General features: G+C 45.3%; 1 protein-coding gene across 1 annotated transcript; it reads right to left on the minus strand.

Moving 5' to 3' along the window:
• Positions 1–226: 226 nt before the first annotated feature.
• Positions 227–20,902, minus strand: SLC15A4 (solute carrier family 15 member 4). Its single transcript, XM_030959258.1, has 8 exons — positions 20,281–20,902; positions 14,111–14,406; positions 13,163–13,331; positions 12,512–12,589; positions 11,379–11,547; positions 7,561–7,716; positions 2,847–3,005; positions 227–623 (listed from the first exon to the last, which is right to left on the minus strand). Exons 1-8 carry the CDS (start codon positions 20,848–20,850, stop codon positions 475–477), a joined length of 1,746 nt encoding a protein of 581 aa, XP_030815118.1. The 5' UTR covers positions 20,851–20,902; the 3' UTR covers positions 227–474.
• Positions 20,903–22,147: the final 1,245 nt, after the last annotated feature.

Raw genomic sequence — 22,147 nt, forward strand, 5'->3', positions numbered from 1 at the left:
CTCCAGAGCCTGCAGGGGATGGATTTATCTCCCCATGGGCACAGAGCAGCTCCAGAGCCTGCAGGGGATGGATTCAGCTCCCCATGGGCACAGAGCAGCTCCAGAGCCTGCAGGGGATGGATTCAGCTCCCCATGGGCACAGAGCAGCTCCAGAGCCTGCAGTGGATTCAGCTCCCCATGGGCACAGAGCAGCTCCAGAGCCTGCAGGGGATGGATTCAGCTCCCCATGGGCACAGAGCAGCTCCAGAGCCTGCAGGGGATGGATTCAGCTCCCCATGGGCACAGAGCAGCTCCAGAGCCTGCAGTGATTCACGCCCAGCTTTGCTGTCCCTGCCAGGCCGTAGTGCAAGAAGCAGCCCCTGCCCTAAGGCACTTACCCACGGGCACAGGGCAGGGCTGCAGGGTCCCTGGGCAGGCCCTGGCTGGCACTGCCCTCCCTGGTGCTGCTGGCACTGGGTGCCCTGCCTCACAGGCTCACAGCCTCCCGTTGGCAGCCGCCTCGCCCGCCTTGGCCTTGTGGTGCTCGTACTTGACAGAGACAATCAGGAACAGCAGCAGGGTGGCTCCCTGGATAGCAGCCAGCAGAAAGAAGTAATAGTTCAATTGGCAGCCATTGATATTGCCTAGGAAGAATTGGGGAGGAAAAAAGCATTAAGTAAGATGATACAAGTGAAAACGTGAATCTGGTCAGGTGTGAGTGGTGAAGACTTTGTGCAGAACCAAACCTAACCACGTTTCCATCCCACAGCAAAGTTCATTTTAATTATCCACAGCAAAGGCTGGCACTGCTGAGGAAGGTGTGCACAGGATAAGCAATGTTTTCTTTTGTTCTCCAATGCCTTAGACCAAATCGAAAGAAAATTTTAAAACCCCAAAAAATGAATGCTGTAAAGGAAGAAGTTGGCAACTCCACTATATAAAAAAAAGCCATTATTGAAATTGTTTCTCAGCCTTTTTTGGCAAGTTTAGAGTTCATGAAAACATAGGTGACTTCTTTGTGGTTCAGTTCACCAGTGATGCCCCCTGTAAGTTGTCACAAATTACTGCTTTGGACATTGAACGATGTTAAATGAAGGAAGCTCATTGCTAAAACATCATTCCTCTGTTAGGAAGCATGCCCAGCTCCTGCTGGATTTCCAAGAACAATATATTGTGGCTCATTTCCAGCACAGCACAGCCAACTGGACCATTACAATTATCAGATGTGTTGCAGAGACTAAACCAGTGACGTGTACATGGACCCTAACCAGCTGTTCCTGCTGCAAGCCTATAAACGTTCAGATTAAATTACTTTAATTACTGAAACTTAAGATTCAATTAAATGAACTTATCATAAAATGCAATAAAATTAAACTGAGCCGTTCCTTGACATTTAAAATACAATATAGATGTGAATCTCCATTTCAAGAGCAGATGTGTTTAAAGAGTAGTAATTATCCTTTATGAGATGGGATATTAAACCCATGAAATCTTAGTTTTGGTGGGAGAAACAAGTCAATTCAATAGCAGCAACCAGCCCTCAAGTGCTGAAGAGAGGGAACTTCCTCAGGAGATTCTGAAGGCAGTCAGTCACCCCCAGTGATGTCATGAGATGGATGTCAGTGATGTCATGGATGTCATTCCTACCCTGGAAAACCCTGCTCAGATGATGGCCATGGCTCAGGAAAGGCACCAACACCCGGTGCTGACAGTGCCCAAAGGCCTCTGAGCTGTTCAGAATGATGGTCATGGCTCAGGAAAGGCACCAACACCCAGTGCTGGCCACCTCTGGGTAGATTTAGCACAGCCCAAATATTTCACAGAGAGAAGATCTGGCAGTGTGTTCTCTCAGCTGCGTCAGAGAACAAGGGCAAGGGGCTGCAGAAGCACCATCATTATTTGTGTGGAGTTCTTATCCCCTCCTGAGCCATTACCAGCTGAATGACCTCTGTACTGCAGAAAAGGTTCCTTTTCCGATTTTGAGATTGACTGGGGAAAAGAAGTCTCAGTGGGATGAAATATTCTTTAGGGGGGGACACTTCCATAAGTTCAGGCTGCTTGTTATCTTTTAAAGAACAACTCACAAGCCACAGATGCCAACGTGTGGCACACGCAGGAATCAGACACCATTGCTGTTTGGTAAATGTGAATCCAGTTGAAATGGCAAATTCTCTTGGGCCAAACTGGAAGTTTAGGCTGCAGTTTTAAGCCATGTACCCATGGCAGGTCTAGCAGACATCTGAAGAACTGTTCACACTCCTCCTGGTTGAACTAATTAGCCCACTGAGGATGGGAGGGTTTTCTGAAATTCCCAAGGTGCCACCTACTGGTGCCAGAAATTATTTTTAACCTCCACTGGCAACTCAAAGCAGGTGATTTGTTGAACTTTAGGAGTATAAATAGCGAGCAGACAGAAGTGCAGAATTAACTCATGGTAATTTCAATGAAGTCACTTGAAATGAGGAAGCTGAATAATCACTTGGAGAGAAATGGGTACATTTCACTTCCCATAACCACAGAAAGCAATTTCAGTACTTTATACCAAATATATTCTTCTGCTGCACGTAATTTAAATATTTTTTACTGAAATGAAAATATTTGTAATTTCTAGAGATGAAATGCAGGAACAGCTGAGCAAGTAACCGAGGCTCTGCAGAGGTGTTCCTCATGCTTTCATGAGGGCAGTGAATTATTTTGCACAGTCACATTATTTCATGCTTAGATGCAAAATGAAACTATAAAAGAGCAGTAGAAAAATTAGTATTTTGAAAATAATAACTGCGTTAAAACTCAACAGTGCCAAGTCCTTGATGCTTAACTGAAACTTCTACTTTCCAGCCCATGAGCACACTGAAAAACACACTTACCAAAATCTGTGTGATTACTCATCCAGCCAATTTCCTTAATAGACACCAGTGCCAACAATCCAGAGCCAACAAAGGAGCCAATCCCCGAGAAGAAAAAGAACAGCCCCATAATGGCACTCTGCATGGACTTGGGAGCAGCTGAATATGCAAATTCCAGACCTGTATTCAAAGATGAAAAAATGCTATTAGAGTATGTAAGAAATGAGAGCAGATTGTTCTAGAAGTGTTCTAGAAGCCACAGGTGTCTAGTGAATCCTTAGCAGTTCCCTTTTAATTGATTTATGAATCCTCTTAAAGGTCATCAATGCACCAACCCAATGCTGAGACACAGACTTTGATCTTATTTATGTTCCATGTGTAAAATCAAGGAATCTTCTGAACCAACATATTTGTTTTTCTGTCTAAAATTATCCTCAAGGAAATGCATTAAAGCAGCTCAAACCTGGCAGCTCCACGTTTCCCACCTCCCCTGCTTCCCTGGCTGCTGGGCAATACAGGCAGGACAAGGAAAAAAGGGAAAAGTCACTCTTGCATTAGCCATGAACATTTATTTCTTACAGCCTCAGTGTCTGTCTCTGAACGTGCAGACAGAGAAATTAACTGGAACTGGAAAGGCAGGAATTATTTTAATTTCATTTACTTTTGATCTAGAATTCTCGGAGTTCATTGCTTGGTAGCAAGCAATCCTTTTTAAGATTTGTAGATACAGGGCTTGAACTTTCAGCTGTCTTTGCTCAAATTTCAAGCAATAAACCCAAGAAAAAGGTACCAGTGACCATCCATCTGCAAATCTGTGCTACTGAATGTGTGTACCAAGAGCACACACTGGGTTAGGCTCTGCCACACAAAGATTAATGCCCATGATTAACTCTCCATTTTAGAAAAATACTCCTGCCAAAAATCAAATGGGATTATTCACAAGAGACAATCAAATACATTCCTTGCAGAGCTCTTTGTGACAGGTGAAATGCTTGTTTCAAAACAGTCTGCTCATACTGGGAATTAATGCTACCTCATCTAACATTTTTCTTTGCAAGGAGAGCATTACAGACCTGCAATTGCATAACTCTCATGTCTGGCATGATGAAGGCATGCTTTATTTACAGCACCTCTGCTGTCTGACTGCTCCAGGCAGCTTTAACAAATCCAGGGGCATTTCTTTTGAAGAAAAGGATGAACAATTCAAGGCAGAAGGGCCAGCCTGGTGCTGTGAGGGAGGAGCTTTGTTCTGGGAGAGCAGCAGAGCTGGGTGCTCAGTGCTCCAGCAGCAGCCTCCTCACATTATTTCATGCTTCAATGCAAAATGAAACTATAACAGAGCAGTAGACAAATTCATATTTTGAAAATAATAACTGTGTTAAAACTCAACAGTGCCACATCCTTGATGCTTAACTGAAACTTCTACTTTCCAGCCCATGAGCACACTGAAAAATACACTTACCAAAATCTGTGTGATTACTCATCCAGCCAATTCCTTTAACGGACACCTGAGCTGTGGCTGGGGGCCAGCACCCTGCTGCCTGTTCCCCTGGCACCACCCTGCTGCCCCTTCCCCTGGGGCCAGCAATGAGCTGGATGGGCCAGCAGGGAACTGAAACTCTCACCCTGCTCAGCTGGGGCTTCCCTGAGCTCAAACCACAGCCAGGGAACGGGACAGACACAGACACAGCTGCCCACGGGCAGGGCAGGGGGCACAGTGGCATTTATTGTCAGAATTAACACTGCCTTTGTTTCCTAGGTTCTGTTACCAATATAACAATTCTGATTTTCCAAGGAGGATTTACCTGTCCAGCTGCACTTTAAGAAAAACCAAGCAGCCTACTCTGAGCACACAGCAGCTTGTGTGGGACTTCTGGTTGAGTGATGAGAGCTGCCACAGGGCTCCTGAGCCTCAGCCACAGCCTGGGCACCAGGCTTCTGAGTGTTCTGTACAGGTTAAGCTCAGGTGTAACACATGAAAGGATCTGAACTCTTTCTTTTCTTGTTTATTTTACAGATACACTGGATCTGACTGTTCCAGCCGGAAAAAGATCTTAAGACTCAGAAGAAAAACCAAAATGAGTGTAACCCTGCATTTTTTGCAACAAAATAAGGTACATTTCTAAATTTGAGTGACTTTTGCAGCAACACTACTATTTAATCCGGCATAAAGAATATAAAATGTTTTCTTTGCCTTCAGAGCTCCTTTGGCTGCTGGCAGCCCTTGATAATGATTTCATGCTCCTGCAAACAAGCACTTCTGAAATTAAAGCCCCTCGCTGGTGTTGTCATGTGAGATTACAATTCCCAGTTAGACAAGGGTGCTTTAGGAGGATTGACAGAATAATACAAAAGATTAATGCAATGTGTGTCATCTTTTTAAAGGTACCTCAAGTGTAACTAATGTGGCTTAATAAGAATATGCTTAGTTTTACAGTAAACAGAACAACAGAGGTATGTTTCAGCTCTTGGGCTATTTATTCCCTTTTTGCTCACAACAAACATTTCCCAGTCATTATGGTTTTGTAACCAATAACACTTTGCTTGCTTTAAGCCTGAATTTCATAGCACAGTAGATGCCTTTATCAAGTTTAATATTGAATTGGTAAATACACTCTTGAGTCTTGAGAGGTCTTCTTAAAAATATTAGGAGTTATGTTCAGATAACAATCAGAAGGCAGGAAAGAGCCTTTGTAAAAAAAAATCCAATGAAAGTGCACTACACAAAGCAATTAAGCTCTGCATAGAATTTCTGGTGCATTTCTTTCAAACACTGACCAAGAGTTTTTGAAGTTCTAATGCTGTTGGTACAGACCCAGCAGTGCAGAACAGCAGAATATTCCCATGAGAATTGTGCAAGCCTTAAGGAGTTCTCACAGAGAACCCCACCAAAGTCCTCTCAGCTTGGAGCTCAGCAAGCAGAGAGTGCTTCGAGACCTTTCCACAGCCTGCAGACAGGTTTGCTATTTTTTCCTTGCAAACACCTATGAACTATTAATAGTACCTGATAGAGAAACAAGGTTTTGTAAGAAGGAAGAAATTGGTTTAATTTTCCATGAACACCTGTGTTTCTGATAAGTCATCTGTTTATCTGAGTTAGGACTGAAGTGGTACTGTAACAAAACTGACTACAAGTAATTCATTTTACTCTTTGGATAAAAATGCTAAATACAGCCTTAGTTGTGGTAACTAACTGAATCAGGCAAGATTTTATCTTCAGATTTTTGTGTGTTAGCATTTGTGACAGGTACCATACACACATAATGAAATGGACAGCCAATGAGTAGATAGGAAAAAAGAACAAACCCCACTTTTATTCTCCTTGCCGAGCAATGCAAATACCTTATTTTATTTCCTAACAGCTGTGATGACAGCAGCCCAGGAGTAAGCAGAACCCTGCTGGAGCAGAAGTTCTGTGTTCACTCAGAGGGGAACAAATGGGCCGTGTGACAGCTGGGGCCAGGGCCAGCAGGATGTCCCAGAGCAGAGATCTCACTTGAGGCTGCTGGGATTGCCCAGGAATGAAAGTGGCCTCCCCAGGGGAAGTGAAACAGGAGCTCTGCCACAGCAGTCGAAGGAAAGGAGCTGGGGGTGCTGCCACTCTGAGTGGATGGGCCCACAGCTCAGTATCTGCAAACAGAATTCAACACTTTAATAATAAGGGGCTGGAGTCAAGCAGAAATGCAGTGAGTTTAAAATGAGTTTTACAGAGCCACTGGAGGAGTTTTGGAGGATTGCAGCAGGGAGCTCCACAGTCCTGCTGGAGCAGGGCCAAACCTGGACACTCAGAGCTGTTTCTGTCCTGGTAACCCAGCCCTGCTCCAACAGCACATGAGCAATCTGTGCTGAGAGACTGCAGGAGCATTTCACCTGAGCCAGCCAGGAAACAGGGCTGGAAAGCCACAGGCAGCACAGAGAATGCCTGAGCTCTCCTCCTGCTAGGAGCCTGCACGCACAGGAAACAAACCAGAAAATCTGATTTGGTACTGCTCTCCTCCCACTGCACTTCCAGCTTAAGAATCTGTGAGCACACAGCTGTCCATACAGCACACAGGGCACTGCTAGGGAATTCTAGATCTCTTGCATTTGTTCAAGACACACAAAATGTGAGCAGTTTCAGTTTGCTTAGAGTCATGTTGAAGTACAGAAAAAGTGATGTAGAAATAAAGTAGATAAAATGATAGAAAAATACCTACTTCATTATTAATATTCACAAAACCTTTTCTTATTTCATAGATGGAAAAACTCAAGTAACATGAATTTAAACTGGTAAGTCTTTCTCAATGTGGTTTATTTCTTCCCTTTGCCCTCAGAAAGGTTTTTCCACTTACTAACTGACTTTCTAAACTGTGACAAAAAAAAATCACAAAGCACAAATTGTATTTCCAACACAGAGGAATATTCAGAGGACTCAAAACTGAATTAAAATACAATATTGAAAGAGTAGATGGTTTTCCATTAAGGCTTGCAAATATCCAGCACTAACTAGATGTCACACAAATATTTCAGGTGTCACTCTGCTTGAAATCCAGTTTTGAAAGCACAGTCTTACATAGCCAGGCTTCAAATGTGCAAGGCAATGATGAGCTTTGCCACTTAAATTGAGCAATGTTGTATGAAAATGTATTTGGGAACATCAGAGCTTACTTGTAATGATTTGAGAAGTATTTATTTTCTAAGAGTCCATCATTTATGACAGATACAAAAGCAGATTTAAGCACACACAGACTCTTACCTGCTATACTTGCAAATATTTCACTGAATCCAATCAGCACGTATTGAGGGATCTGCCACCAGATTGGCAAATCTGCAGCGTGGTATGTAACATTCCCAATTGTCTGGTTAATTGTTTTAACCTTCACGATTTTCAGTCTGTTGCTTTCCAGAATTCCTATGTGAAAGGGGAGGGAAAAAATATTGACCTAAGATGCAAACATTGTTTCTCCACATTAAGAATTAAATTAGGATTCAGCCCTACATTGCAATTAGAAATGATGCAATAGGAATATGTATTTATTTCCTGCCATAAAGCATTTCAGACTACTTCTGCTGGTGTTATTTCAAGACATGGTTGTTCTGCCATAGAATTAGTGATTATATTCTTATTCAGTAGCAATGATTATACAAACACTTAGCCCATTTCTGGATGGATCAGCTCAGAGCTCTCATGGACACTGTGCTGGGGTTTTTTTAAAGACAATCTCATTTTCACAAACTACTACTTTGCACTGTTGAACCATTTCAATTGCCACCATAGTATTCATAAATTAGAAATCCTTTTGCTTATGGAAATGGCTACATCAGTCCTGTAGAGCTATGAAAACCCTCTATGAATATGATTATGACATTTATATGACACTTTTCATCCAAAGAGATCCAAGAGCTCATTAGAGCTTGATTTACAAGCAATACATTGCATAGAAAGTACTTCATATGGAATGAAAAAGAGACAGGATAGTGTAAAATATAAGCATTTTTAGCTTACTCAGCACAACAGTTTAGGGTGGAAAGTGATTATCAAATAATGCTGTGGGGTTTTGTTGAAGTTGCCCAGATTAAACGATTGACTCACGGTTACATAAAATACACAGAATAGCTGATAGTTAATAAAACTCCCTGCTGCACCCAAAAGAGACCTCTACAAAGGAACTCTCATCCCTTATCCTTGGAAATAAGGTGAATTTATTCATCACCATCCAGAGGAGCAGGGCTGAGCCACTGCCACTCCCAGCCTCCCATCAGTGCTGTCAGCCCTGGGCTCCTTCTGTCCTGAGCCACAACCTGCCCTCACCTGGGACACAGAATGTGTCCCCAAAACCACGAGCTGCCCTCACCTGGGACACAGAATGTGTCCCCAAAACCACGACCTGCCCTCACCTGGGACACCGAATGTGTCCCCAAAACCACGACCTGCCCTCACCTGGGACACAGAATGTGTCCCCAAAACCACGACCTGCCCTCACCTGGGACACAGAATGTGTCCCCAAAACCACGACCCGCCCTCACCTGGGACACAGAATGTGTCCCCAAAACCACGGGCAGGGCTCAGACAGCAGCTCATGGCTATCACAGCATGTGCAGGGACTCCATCTGCTTCCTCAGTGCCAGCTTCCCTTTCCTGGAGGCACCCAGAGGTGCCATGGACACATTCCATGAGCTGCTGAACCCCTCTGAGCCACACTGGCAGCACTTCCCAGAAACAAACACAATTCCTGATGTACAACACAATTCCTGTTCTCCCAGGTCTTCCCAAGTCTGTGACATAAAACATTTTTTAGAAATTTAAAACATTTTTTAAAAATAAAAGGGGAGCAGCCAGACCAGCCCCTCTGTGCTAAGTGACAGTGCCAAATTTCTCACTCACATCTGGGTTTAGGTACTGCTCTGAATTTATTACTTCTTCATGTCAGGCCAGTCACCACATTGTCTCTATATTCCTCACTTCTTTTTAGGTGACCCATCTTATCTTTCTTTAGCTCTTCACCTACCTCAGTGCCCTCTGAAGGATGAAGAGCTGCTGTAATTAAAATAAAATTGGGCTTCTTGATGTTTTAATTTTAATAGAGCTGCCCAACACTTTAGAGTGGAACTTAATTAAAGTGTAAACAAAGCAGTAGAGTCATCTAAGAGCTCAGACATAATTTCATTTATTTACACTCAACACAGAATTGTTGCACCTCAAAACATCAAGTGATTTTAATGTGTTTATACTCTTACAAAATAACCATTGAGCCACCTAGAGCACAACTGCAATATACCAAACTTTGCCATAAATTCATCCTCAAAGTCCTTCAGTATCTGGAATCTATTGATTCCTCCCTTAAGAATTTGATAGACAAGTTTCATATTTAATTTTACACTTAGTAGTTACAATAACCTGAACTTCTTGCTATAATGGTTTAAACTCTATAAACGAAGTAGATTTTCCAGCTGAATAACCCTGAACATTGCTGCTCAGAATTCACCATGAGATGCATGAAGCACAGCAGATGTTCATTAAATCTAATCAGCTGTATTTTAACACAGTCTCTAAAATATTTTAAATAATCTAACCAATCTAATAGGCAGCCTGAGTAGTGTCCACAACTAATGGCTGTTAGATAAGAAAGTTAAAATGGAAATATGGCACAAACAAATCATTAAGATATTGCCATGATTGCAAATTCTTGACATTTTCATATGTTTAAGATTTCATTCAGTGTCCCTCTCAAAGGCAGCAGTGCTTGGAAGTAATAGTGTGTTTTAAGAATGTTTAATATGGCAGCTATAAATATCACTTAATGAGAAAATAAAAATTGAATGGAACATAGAAACCAACACCTTGCTAGAAATAAACAGTTTCCTAAACCCCAAATTTCTCCCAACTGAAGCTCTGAAATTCCTGTTGCAATGAAGAGATGTCAAGTTACTCCAAAAGGTTAAACTTTCCAAAGAGATTGCAAATAATCACCCAAAGAATTCACATTTTCAGTTTCTACTGGGGCAGACTTGGGGAGGATCAAACCAACAAAACCATGTGTTGGTGAATTGGAAAAAGCATCAGAAACTTTAAGGAATTCTGCTGTATGAGCGCGTTCCCCAGCTCAGCTATCACAGCTTGATGTGCTCTTCCCCACTACGAATAAAGACAGATATTGCTGGTTTTGAATTCCCTCATATGTGAGCCCACAGGTTCTATTTAAAGAGCTGACATTTAAGTGTTTTACATCATCCTCTTCTGCAGCAGCAGTGTCCTAAGAAACATGGAATAAGAGAAACACTTCTGTTTTAACTTTAAATGACTTTGCTTGAAGAACTTTCCTTGCCCACAAAGTGACCTTGGCCTAATAATTACCTCTCTCATTGAAAGAAATCTTAATAACCATACAAAGTGTCCCTCTCCCTAAAATATAGGGGATCCCAAGTGCTGCAATGAATTTATTTAATGCTATAATGCTTTATCAGGATGTTCATTACAGAGATGCTGGTGAGGGCTATAGATTCTCTGAAGCATTGCTCAGAGATGTTCAGTTCCACATCAGCAGCACTTAACAACCTGAAATCATCTCAAAAGCAGCTGATTTATGGGGCCAGCAGAGTTGCCATCTTTTCCCTTTCATGCTACAGCTGAGCTATTTTACACTACACTAATTCCCAAACATTAGGGAACAGGAAGATAGGGGGGAGAAAACTCAAAGTGGGAGGAAACTCTTGTTCAGCCATGACCTAACTTTATTATTGCAGAGCAGGGGAAAGGACTTTGGGTAAAATTTCAGCTTTTTTATACTTGTGAGTCAGAACGTATGAAGAAACATTTTTAAAGGTTATATGCAAGTCTACTTCAGGCAGGAAAAATGATCCAATTTTATTGCAAGTGTTCAAAACAGTTTAGTAAATTGTTGGATACAATCTCCTTTATTGAGGAAAATGCATCCATGAAGGCACATTCTAACTATCCCAGTAAAAAAGATCTGAATAATGCTGAATTAAATATTCACACATCTCTTTAAAAAATGCTGTAGCAGTGAGCTGGACAATTCACTATGTCAGGAGATGCCCAAGTCGCTTTCTTACCTGCAGCAAAGGCAGAGCACATCACAAAGAACATCCCAACTGCAATCCTCTTCAGGGAGGACGGCAGCAAGCCATGCCTCTTCAAAATGGGGTCCACCAGTTTGTCCTTTAGGGGGATCAGGATCAGGATAAGCACTGCATCAAACATGGTCAGCCAGGCTGCTGGGAACTGAAAGGGGAGATGACTCGAGTTGGCAATTTCATAGTGAAGAGGTAATTTTTACTATTATTTTACAAATAATGTTTTGATTGAACACTTTGATCCGAAATAAACAACAATGCACTGACAGACATTGTGAAAAGTCAAATAAGAGTGTTTAAAAGCTGAAGAAAATACTCAGCTATTCAGGTTTTCATTGAATCAGGCTGCTCATACAGCTGTAAGCTCAGTTTTTCCTCTGTCAGAATTGAACTTTTTACCTAATTCAGTCGTGAAAAGCATTTATTAGCCAAGCTCTATCTCCTATTAAGCTTAGAACTATCAGAAATATGCCACAGAAGAGCAGAAACAGAGTCTTACTAATGTAAATGCAAAGTTCAATTAAAATCAAGTTACACGTGTCAAATGACCAGAGAGGGTGGTGTAACACATGTAAACCCTGTAAATCCTGTGTTTTACTTCTCTGTACCATTTTGGCATTCACATGATGCCAGCCTTTCTTGAAAAGTATTGACTGAACAGCTTCTTTCAATATGCTGAAGGTAAAGTGATTATTGATTAGGCAGTCTAGAGTAACAAATGTGTCTCAACTTCCAAAAGCTAATGTATCACTTAAGGATGGGAATTTATTCCTACTGGGCTTGCAGAAATGTTTCTGTCCTGCTCTGGAAACTCAGGGCATGGAGATTGATCAGCTTTCTCCAAAGGTCACACTTTGGCCACTGAAGGATAAAGAAACTGTGTATGAAAGCAGTGAGAGTTACCTGAATGCACCCAGAGCAGGCTGGTGTGAACTCCAGGCACTTGTTGGAGTAACAAAATCTGGGATGTGCATTGTGCTCCTAAACCCCCAAAGGCTGAGGCCCCTGATCCCCAAAGGCACTGCCTGCACCTCCTGGAATTGTTGTACCATACTGACCTAATCTGCATTTCCACTAAAGAAAGCCCCTGGCACTTGTTTTGCTCTGCTCACCGTATGGATGGAGTTGGTGTCATTGGATATCTCGGGAATTTTCAGGTGGAGGCTCTGCAACACATATGTTGTCTGCATCTAGCATTAGGAAAGAGGAGTTGAGATTACTTGGACAAGGAGTGCTGAGAGCAAGATATTTTTCATTTTGTAACCATTAACAAAGGTTATACCAGAGGTGAAATACTAACACAGCAAACTGAAATCAATTACAGTCAGAACATTACAAGATTTTTAACCTTGTAGCTATTTTTACTAAAAACACAAAGAATCATTTCTGTGTCTTTGAAAACAATTTCTGCATTGTTTATTTTGCCCAAAATGTATCTGATATCCCGAATCATCTCCATAAGGCAAAACCTGAAAATTAAAATGAGGTCTAGACCACTAAGCCAGACCTATATGAAACAGCTGCAAGATAAAATAGAGCACAGTATTTCAGATACGTCAATTTGTACAACTGTGAGTCTTCACTACAATTGTAATGATTTTTTTTTTCTGTTATTAGGTCAAGATATTATTTGAGAGCATTCCTTAGTAGTCATTTTTCATCTCTCAACTTCAAGGTAAGTTTCCTACTTATGAGAGAACACCCCAAAAATGTTAAATTAGAAATTATGTACAATATAACTGTAACCATTTGGAACTACTCACTTGAAAATACACTGTCCAGTAAGGTATTAAAGCCAGAAAGACAGGGATAATCTTGACAAGAGCTTTCACATCCTCTACCTTGTCTTCTCTGAAGGGGCCCCCCCGAGACAGCTTGGCCATCTCGAAGAGGCTCTGCCTGCGAGGCGGGTGCAGCACTCCCTGGCCTTCACTTTGGAAAAGGATTTGACATGTTTAGTTAAACACAACTGGCAGTCTTCTCTTCCTTATAAAAAGCTAATACATTTCCAAAATGAGTAATTCACGTGAGTTACAGCAACACAGCCAGGCCAGAATGGATCCCCAGCAGATGGAAACACGAGAGGAAACCTTCTGCCATGGAGTTTCCTTATTTCCCATCCTCCCCACACAGCCCAGCCCTAAATAACTGGCAGAACTTGGAGAAACCTGTATTTTGTGATATTGCTTGTTAAGTCACTGAACTGTTTGGCAATCAGAGCACATGAACCCCCACTGCAGAGCAGGCACCTGACATCTCTTTCCAGTGATTCAACTCAACCACCAGTATTCCATGGGCAGCTCTTAAGAATGGAAAAAATTTGGCTCCCACCAAGCTACTTAGAGCACTAAATGCAGATGACAGTGCTTATCAAACCAGAAGGCATCCACAAACACATGTGCCAGAGAAGAAAGCTAACGCTGAGAGCAGCACGGTCAGGGTACAGCACACCCCAGGAGCTCTGGGCTGGCAGGACACAGAGCTCAGCTGACACCATGGTCTGGCTGCAGGGACACCCAGCAATCTCGCTGTGCCTCCTCCATCCCTCAGCTCCCAGAAAGCAGCTCCAGGCCTCCAGCTCTGCAGCTCTCAGAGCAAAGCTGCTCACTGTCCTGCAGCCTGTGGTGGGAGTGACTAGCAGGCAGTGTGAGCCGAGGAGTTCAGTCCTAGGTGACTCTGAATGAGGCCACACAGGAGAGCTCATCACCAACCTGTTTGCTGAGTGCTCCCCGTGGCTCTTCTTGGAGCAGCAGGAGTACGTGAGGATTCTGAACATGTCTGTGAAGGCACTGCCGTCAGGAGGCTTGGTGATGAAGAAGCTCTGCCCACATAAGAAAACCATGAAGGAAATCCCGATGCAGACTGTGGGGATGCTGTAGCCGATCACAAAGCTCACGTTCTGCTGGATGTAGGCAATGCCTCCCAGAGACAGGATAGCTCCCAGATTAATGCTCCAATAAAACCAATTAAAAAACCTCCTTGTGGCTTCTGGACCCCGGTCTTTGACCTGGAGAAGATTAAAAGCAAGCCCTTCAGATTCTGAAGAAAATAAGGCTAAACAGAATTAGAATCTTTGAATTAGAATTCTAACAAGTTGAATACATTGAAGAGTTCAGGTTTCATTTAGAGTCACACTGGAATGATTTAAGTGTTTTGGCTTCACGTGGTATTTGATGAAATGCCACCTCAGTGAGAGCTGCACCTTCCAGAAGCTCAGCACAGGGATAAAGCCACACTACTGAGAGACACAGCTCCCCCAGAGAGGCCATTATTATTTCTGCTGCACTGACTCTCACTGGGTCATTGCTCTACAAAAAGCTCCCCCAGATTAATATCCCATAGTCCATAGGAGTTTAAGTAACTATTTTTTAGTAGCAAAAGGTTAAGTTACCTAAAAATTCACGTATTGCCGCAATTGCTTCTTCTAACTGTATTTACATAACAGTTAACACTATTCCATTTTCTAAGCCTCAAATGAAAGCTTGGTAATTAAACAACAAATTTAATTTTTAACACAGTCTTAATGCCTCTCATCAGAACACAAATTGAGCACTTGTCCTTCTGACCTTTAAAAAAATTAATTAAATTTGGGCTGCCTGAGGATCACAAGGCTCCAGTAAATATTTATCCCTGTAAGTCAGTGTTGTTCATAGTGTTACTTTTTCTGCTTGAAGCTCTCAGTGTCTCTCCAGTGAAAGTAAAGACATCCCTGTTTATAGAACTATCTGTACAGTTTTACCATCCCTCTTTATTACTGCCTACTGTAAGTTACCCCACATTTTGTAATTCACTCCCAGGAATCCAGCATCACTCATAAGAGGTGATGTAAGAGAAATGATGCAAATCAAAATTTGAAACACATTAAAAAGATCAAGTAGTCTGCAGAAGAATCCATAATACTGTATTTGTCAGTGGCTGATGACTGGAAGGCCATTAACAGTGACTAGCAAGTCAGTGCCACGCACCAGCCTGGCTGAGTCAGTTATTTTTCATTTGTAACTGCAAATTTCCCCTCCTCATTTGCCACATCTTCAACAGACCCATATTTAGTTTGCAGTACGAAAAGCAAGCTGTGTCTTAAATTGAGTTTTTAACACTGCCAGTTCTGATTAACAGCCTCAGGTTTCCCAGTGGTGCACAAACCCCTCTGTACCATTTAGCCAAGCCCCACAGAGGAAATATGAAAGAATCTATTCCTGTGCACAGTTAATAGCACTGCCAGGCATTCAGTGCATCTGTTAGAATGTCCAATGCAATCCTGGAGACTAAACCCAAGAAATTCTCCCTCTCCAGCTTCAACTTGGTACTCAATTCCTAACTTTCACCAACTGCAGCAGTGGCTCAATCCAGAATTCCTTCCAAAGCCCAATGAGCAGCAGGATATTAGCAAACAATTACATGGAACACAGTGCTCCAACTTGTGTAAGTGTTAGCAATCTGTTTGATGAAGTTTCCGTTTCTTCATCACAAAGTCTCAGTTCTCTTATTTCTGCAAGGCAGATGACTTCTCATCCTCCCTCTTGCACATGACCTGGCTGACATCTCTACAAAGGAAAGCTGGGAGAAGAAAGCCAACTTTGATGGAGGTAAGAACAGGGAAGCACACCATGAGCCTTCTGACAAGCATTATCCCAGCCTCCAACCATTAGCTCCTGAGAAACTTCCTGAGCCAAGGATGGCTTCTCTCTGCTTAATCAATGCAGCAGCTCTCCTCTCCACGAGCTTGTGTAACCTGCCTCTGAACCCAGGTCAGCTTTCAGAATGCACAGCATCCCGTGGCAAAGAGCTCCACAGGTAATGGCACAGTGGGAAGGACTGCCTCCACTGCCTGCTTTGAACCCAGCCTGTCTGAGCCTGCCTCCTTCCACCTTGTTCCAGGAAACAGCACAGACAGCCAGGCTCCATCCATTCCTGCTGCAGAGACAGCCAGGCTCCATCCCATTCCTGCTCCAGAGACAGCCCAACTCCATCCCATTCCTGCTCCAGTGGCAGCCCAACTCCATCCCATTCCTGCTCCAGTGACAGCCCAGCTCCATCCCATTTCCATCCCATTCCTGCTCCAGTGACAGCCCAGCTCCATCCCATTTCCATCCCATTCCTGCTCCAGTGGCAGCCCAGCTCCATCCCATTTCCATCCCATTCCTGCTCCAGTGGCAGCCCAGCTCCATCCCATTTCCATCCCATTCCTGCTGCAGTGACAGCCCAGCTCCATCCCATTTCCATCCCATTCCTGCTCCAGAGACAGCCCAGCTCCATCCCATTCCTGCTTCACTGCTTCCTCCCTCCCTTGTCCACTGCTGGCACAAACCACTGTCCATCTTCCTTTTTGCTGCCTTCTCAGAGGAGGAAATTTAGACTGATTTGTGATTCCACACCTGGAAACTACTGACCATGTCTGTGGCCCTTCCTGAAAACTTCCTTGACCATCTCCAGTGTCCTTGTTGTAACAGTGTGACCAAAGGGAAGGCAGTGCTCAAAGGACAGACACACCACAGACTTACAATGCAAAGAACCCATTTCCTCCTTCTTTATCAAAGCATATGTTTGCACTAAAAATCACATCACAGCCATGTCTGAAATGCCACTATGGCCTTTAACTGGCAAACATTAATAATTGAATAAAGGTCCCACTGAACTACCGGGTGGAATATCTTCTCAAAGACAAAGAACTATAAAGATGTCTTGTCAAAACCCTGCATGAAAGGAACATGACCACTTAAAAGTCCCCGACAGTAGCAGCTTTCATTTGTTCCTGCAGTCAACTGACAGTCACAAGTGACAAATGTAACAAACACCCCCAAACTCATCCCAGTCAACTCAGAGCAACCACACAGCAGAGCAGGGGTGGAACAGAGAACCCTGTCCTCGTCCTTAGCCTACCAAAGAAAGTACAATGATGAGTTCTGTGCAAACTTACAGAACCCTGACCCTCTAATCCATCACTGCACACAACCACTTACTCTCTGAGATCATCTGAGAGAGCTGGGTAGCTGAGCTCCACAGTATTACTCAGCTGCTACGTAATTTCAAAGTTTTAAACTGAAATTCGGCAAGTCCACATATAAAGTCTGTTCCTCTCCCATCTGTTATTACTGGCCTTGTGAACGCCACAACTTGTTTCAGACTTGTTCTCTGCACAGCCTTCGAGGTCCACAGGCTCATAAGGAGTCTGACAGCAGCAACAACAAAACAAGTTGCAGTCAGGGACCTTCAAATCTTTATACCTGGCTCCCTATCCTCATCCAGAGGCTGGGAAAACCATGCTCTACAAATAAATAAAGGCTGAAAATCACTCTAAAAGCTATCTTTACAGCAGCAATTTCCTATAGCTGGAAAAAATACCTGTAAACCACCAATTTTAGCAGAGCTGGAAGATCTGTGGCAGTTGTAGCCTGACAGATTTAGTGGCTGTGAAGGCAGTTCAGAGGGCAGCACAGCGTGGGTGAAACCTGGCCTCCCAATCGCTGTAACCCTGAAAGAGACCCAGCTATAATTAGAGTGATTATGGCTGGGACCAGATTAGGAGTCTGCTACCATTCTGGCCTCAGTGCTGAAGCTGAAGCAGCTTTCACAATAATGACCAGCAGTCCCATTGTTTGCTAACTGCAGAAAGTCACAGGCTGCTCCATGAACAGGAAGTGACAGCAAACACTGGCTCAAAAGGGGAACTGGAAAGTGCCAGGTTATGGGATCACATGATTAGAAACACCATTCTGAGAACCATCCCCTCAGACTGACACAGCACCATCGACCAGGCAGACACTTCTAGAAAAACATCTGTAAACACAGTTGAGAAAAGCTGGTCTGTCCCAGCCTTGCAGGAACTCTCTTTGCTCAACTGAGTGGTGGAAGTTACTCGATCCTAACTCTAACTGCACTTCTAAAAGCAGGCACTCAACAGAGTTAGGAACCAGAGAAAAGTAAGTATTGCAATTCAGTTTCTGATCTTCCACAAAGTGGGTTCTGCTAAATAAAGAAACCTCTCATTATACAAGAGCCCTCCACCCAAATTCTATACCTTAAAAGCTGAAAAATTCAAACGGTTATTTCTAAGAAATCTGCAATGAAATGTAATGAACATTCTGAAAGGTGATTGTGCCAGCTGATGTACATGATACACAATTCATCCCTTCCTTTGGGGAAAGAGGACATATCCTATCGGCACACATCAAGCCAAAACACATTTGCAATGTGCTCTGGCCTCCCAAGAACATGGCTCTGGGATCGACTTTATTCTCAGATATAGATAGGAAGAGATACAGATAGATATATACAGCTATATAGATATATTCTCATCTCCCCAGCAGTTTTCTACATTCCTGTGCAGGGAAAAGGCACCCAAGAGGGCCCCAAACTGCACTCCAAGGTAAGTGGCATCCTGTAATATATTTAACAAGAGATAAGCCAGAAAAAGAGAGAAGGGGAAAAATTCAGACCTCGGCAGAGCTCCACTGATTATTATGGCCCAGAAAGGAGTATCTCTTTTGCTTCACCCTACATAAATCACTGTGAATTATCTGCAAACCCAGCCAAAACCTGCTTTCCTTGAAATCCTGGGGGAAAAGCCTTTACAAAATCCAGCCACAACAGCTACACCTCCATTGGCAATGGCTCTTCTTTTGCTCTGTTCCTGCCATTATTTATCCCCCATAGTTAACTTTCATAAAGCGTTCTGGGGATAAGCAGTCAGTTTTGAAAAACACCTTACAAGATAAAGTCATATTAAAGCTATTTCACTTGATGGGCTCAGGCTGGCTCAAGCAGAGCTAATGCACTGGGGACACACAATCCTGGGCTATAATAATGTTTTACATTTATATACTGCCTTTCACCCAGAATTTAGAATACACGAAATGCCAAAGAATGACAAATGCAAACTGCACAACAGAGAACAGAGGTATGTTTGGCAATGATTCTGTGGTGGATTCTCCCTCTTTCAAAGAATGCATGGCATTTCTGATACCTGCTCTAACCAGATCTCAGTGAGCCAGCAAAGAGACATGCCACTGGAGTTTCAGTTTAGTTAGAAAAGCTGCTCAGCAGTACCTGAGTATGCTGAAGTTCTCCATTTGCAAAGCAGAAATTACATTTCAACATCCACACTGCCTTAGCACAGGACTGTAAAAAACCTACATGTAACAGAGCATTCCAGTTGCTACTGAACTACAAGCTGCCTCTCAGACGCTTTCTGTGCAGCCCCTGGGTTCTGCAGTGATGACCCAATGAATGAGATCACTGTGGCGGGTCCCCACAAGGTCATTTGACAGGATGTGCCCTTAGGAACAGTCCAGGTGATGTTTATCACGGCCAGGGCAGCTTCCCCCATCATGTGATGCAGCACCAGCCCGCACAGAAATGCCACTCCAGAGCAATGCAGTGCACGAATATGTAAAGCATGAAAACTGTTCGTTCTGCAGTGTTAGACCCTTTATCTCAGGATGGTAAAGGCCTCTGACACTGCCTTAGGAGGCCCACGTCATCCTTGTCACAGCTAAAATGTGTATCTTGTACCATGAGCTCTGAGGTCACATCAACTGGGTACAGACTCCCAGCGAGGACAATTAACAGTCCACTTAATGGCCATAAAGTATTCAGCCCAAGTCCTCGAGATGGTGACGGCTTAGCCAACTCAGATCCCACAGCTAAGGCAGGGTAACCAGGAAAGCAAAGGGATGTGACAGCCCACAGGCACCGAAATGACACCGAACATGGCCCAGCTGAACAAGCCGCACTGCACAGGGCCAGGGCTGGGTGATGCGCTCCCTGCCAGGCTGAGCACCTGCACAGAGGCCAGTCGGCCGGGCACTGCCCACCCCAGCACGGCAAGCCCCTCTGCCACCCTGGGCACCCCGAGCGCTGCAGCTGCCACACGATACCCGACCTGGTCCGCCCCGAACGGGGTGATGTTGGCCTTGACCGAGCCGACGCCCAGCCCCACGAGGACCAGTCCCACGAAGGTGGCGGTGGCGCAGTAGCGGGTGGCTCCCGCCTGGGAGCAGGGCGCCAGGGTGGCGTTGGCGGCCGGCGAGGAGCAGTTCTCCACGGGGAACAGGGGGATGTCCCCGCACAGGCCCTGGCGGGTGTGCGGCGCGGCGATGACGGGGAAGGCCAGCATGCCCAGCAGGTACAGCGCCATGCTGAGCAGGATGGTGCCGAACTTGCCCAGCAGGGCGTCAGCCAGCCAGCCCCCGAACGGCGACACCAGGTACGTGATGCCCATGAAGAGCAGCAGCGCCTGGCTGGCCTGCGCGCCCTCCCAGCCGTAGGGCGGCCCGTTGAGGAACAGCACCAGGTTGGAGGTGATGCCGTAGAAGGCCACTCGCTCCAGCAGCTCGGCCAGCAGCACGGCGGCGCAGGCCAGCCGCCGGCCCTGGAAGGCGCTGCTGGCCGCCCGCCCGCGCTCGCCGCTGCTCAGCAGAGGGCTGCGTTCGTTCGGCTCGGCCTCGTCCATGGCCTCGCGTCCCCGCGGCCCCGCCGCGCTCCCGGCCCGCCCGCCGGGACCCGCGCCCGCCGCCGTCCCAGCCCCGCCCCCCGGGCAGCGCCGCGGCGCCATTGGTCAGGGACACTGTCACTCCGCCGGCGCCCGGCCCCGCCCCCGCCAGCGGCGCGGTGCCATTGGTCGGGGGCGCTGTCACTCCGCCCGTCGCGCTGTCATATGGCCGAGTGGGGCGCGGCGGGGCGGAAGTGGCCTGGCCGTGAGGGAGCTCCGGCGGGTGGCCGGGGAGGTTCCTCAGGGTGTCCGTCAGAGCGGCCGGGGCGGGCCGGCACGGTGTCCGTCAGAGCGGCCGGGAGGGCCCCCAAGGTGTCCCTCAGAGCGGCCGGGGAGGCCCGGCACGGTGCCCGTCACAGCGGCCGGCCGGCGGCGGGGAGGTCCCTCACGGAGTCCCTCGGAGCGGCCGGCAGCGCCGGCCGGAGCTGGGCAGCTCGGGGTGTGCGGCGCCTCTCCCCGCTGTGGCCTGGCTGCCGCTCGGGGGCTGCACAGGGAAATGGAAGTGGAGATGCACAGAATCCCTGAACCGTCCCAGAGGAAGGAGCTCTGGCTGGCCCTGCCCAGGCAGGGCCACTTGGCACAGGTGGCACAGGAAGGTGCCCAGGGGTGTGGAATGTCTGCACGGAGGCAGGATCCGCCGCCTTCCTGGGCAGCTGCTTTGCCGTCCTTCGTGAAAAGAGCTCTTCACGGAGAGGTGGAACTTATGCTTTGGTTTATAGGCGTTGTTCCTCGTCCTGTGGCTGGGCACCACTGAAAAGAGTTTGGCACCAACTTCTTGGTACCCGCCTCTGAGATATTTATTTGCATTAATGAGATTGCCTTCTCGGCCTTCTTGAGACTAAACAGGCTTCCACGTTCTCTCAAAAGATGCTGCAGACCCCAAATCATCTTTTTTTAGGGTTATTTAATGCTGTAGTTAAAGACTGTCTCACAACAAGGCCTTTCAGCAGGAAAAGGTGGTGAATGTGTGGTGTAAAAGGCTGTTTTAATATGTGTTTTTATATGTTTGAGGCCAGCTCAGCACCCAGGATGTGCCTGGTGACTCAGGGGTGGGAGCAGCAGCTGGGTGTGAGGGCATGCAGGAATTATGCAGGTCCACATGGAGAGTGAACAGTGATTTCAGTGGGACAAAGCATGTGATTAAAATGGGAGAACATCAATCAGCAAGATTACAACCGTGAGATGTGCTGCAGTTCCACCATCACACGTGTTGAGGTACAGGTTGTGAATGCATTAAATTGTCTTCAGCAGCAGATCT

The sequence above is a fragment of the Camarhynchus parvulus genome, chromosome 15 (genome assembly GCF_901933205.1).
Source record: "Camarhynchus parvulus chromosome 15, STF_HiC, whole genome shotgun sequence".
NCBI classification, from domain to species: Eukaryota; Metazoa; Chordata; class Aves; order Passeriformes; family Thraupidae; genus Camarhynchus; species Camarhynchus parvulus.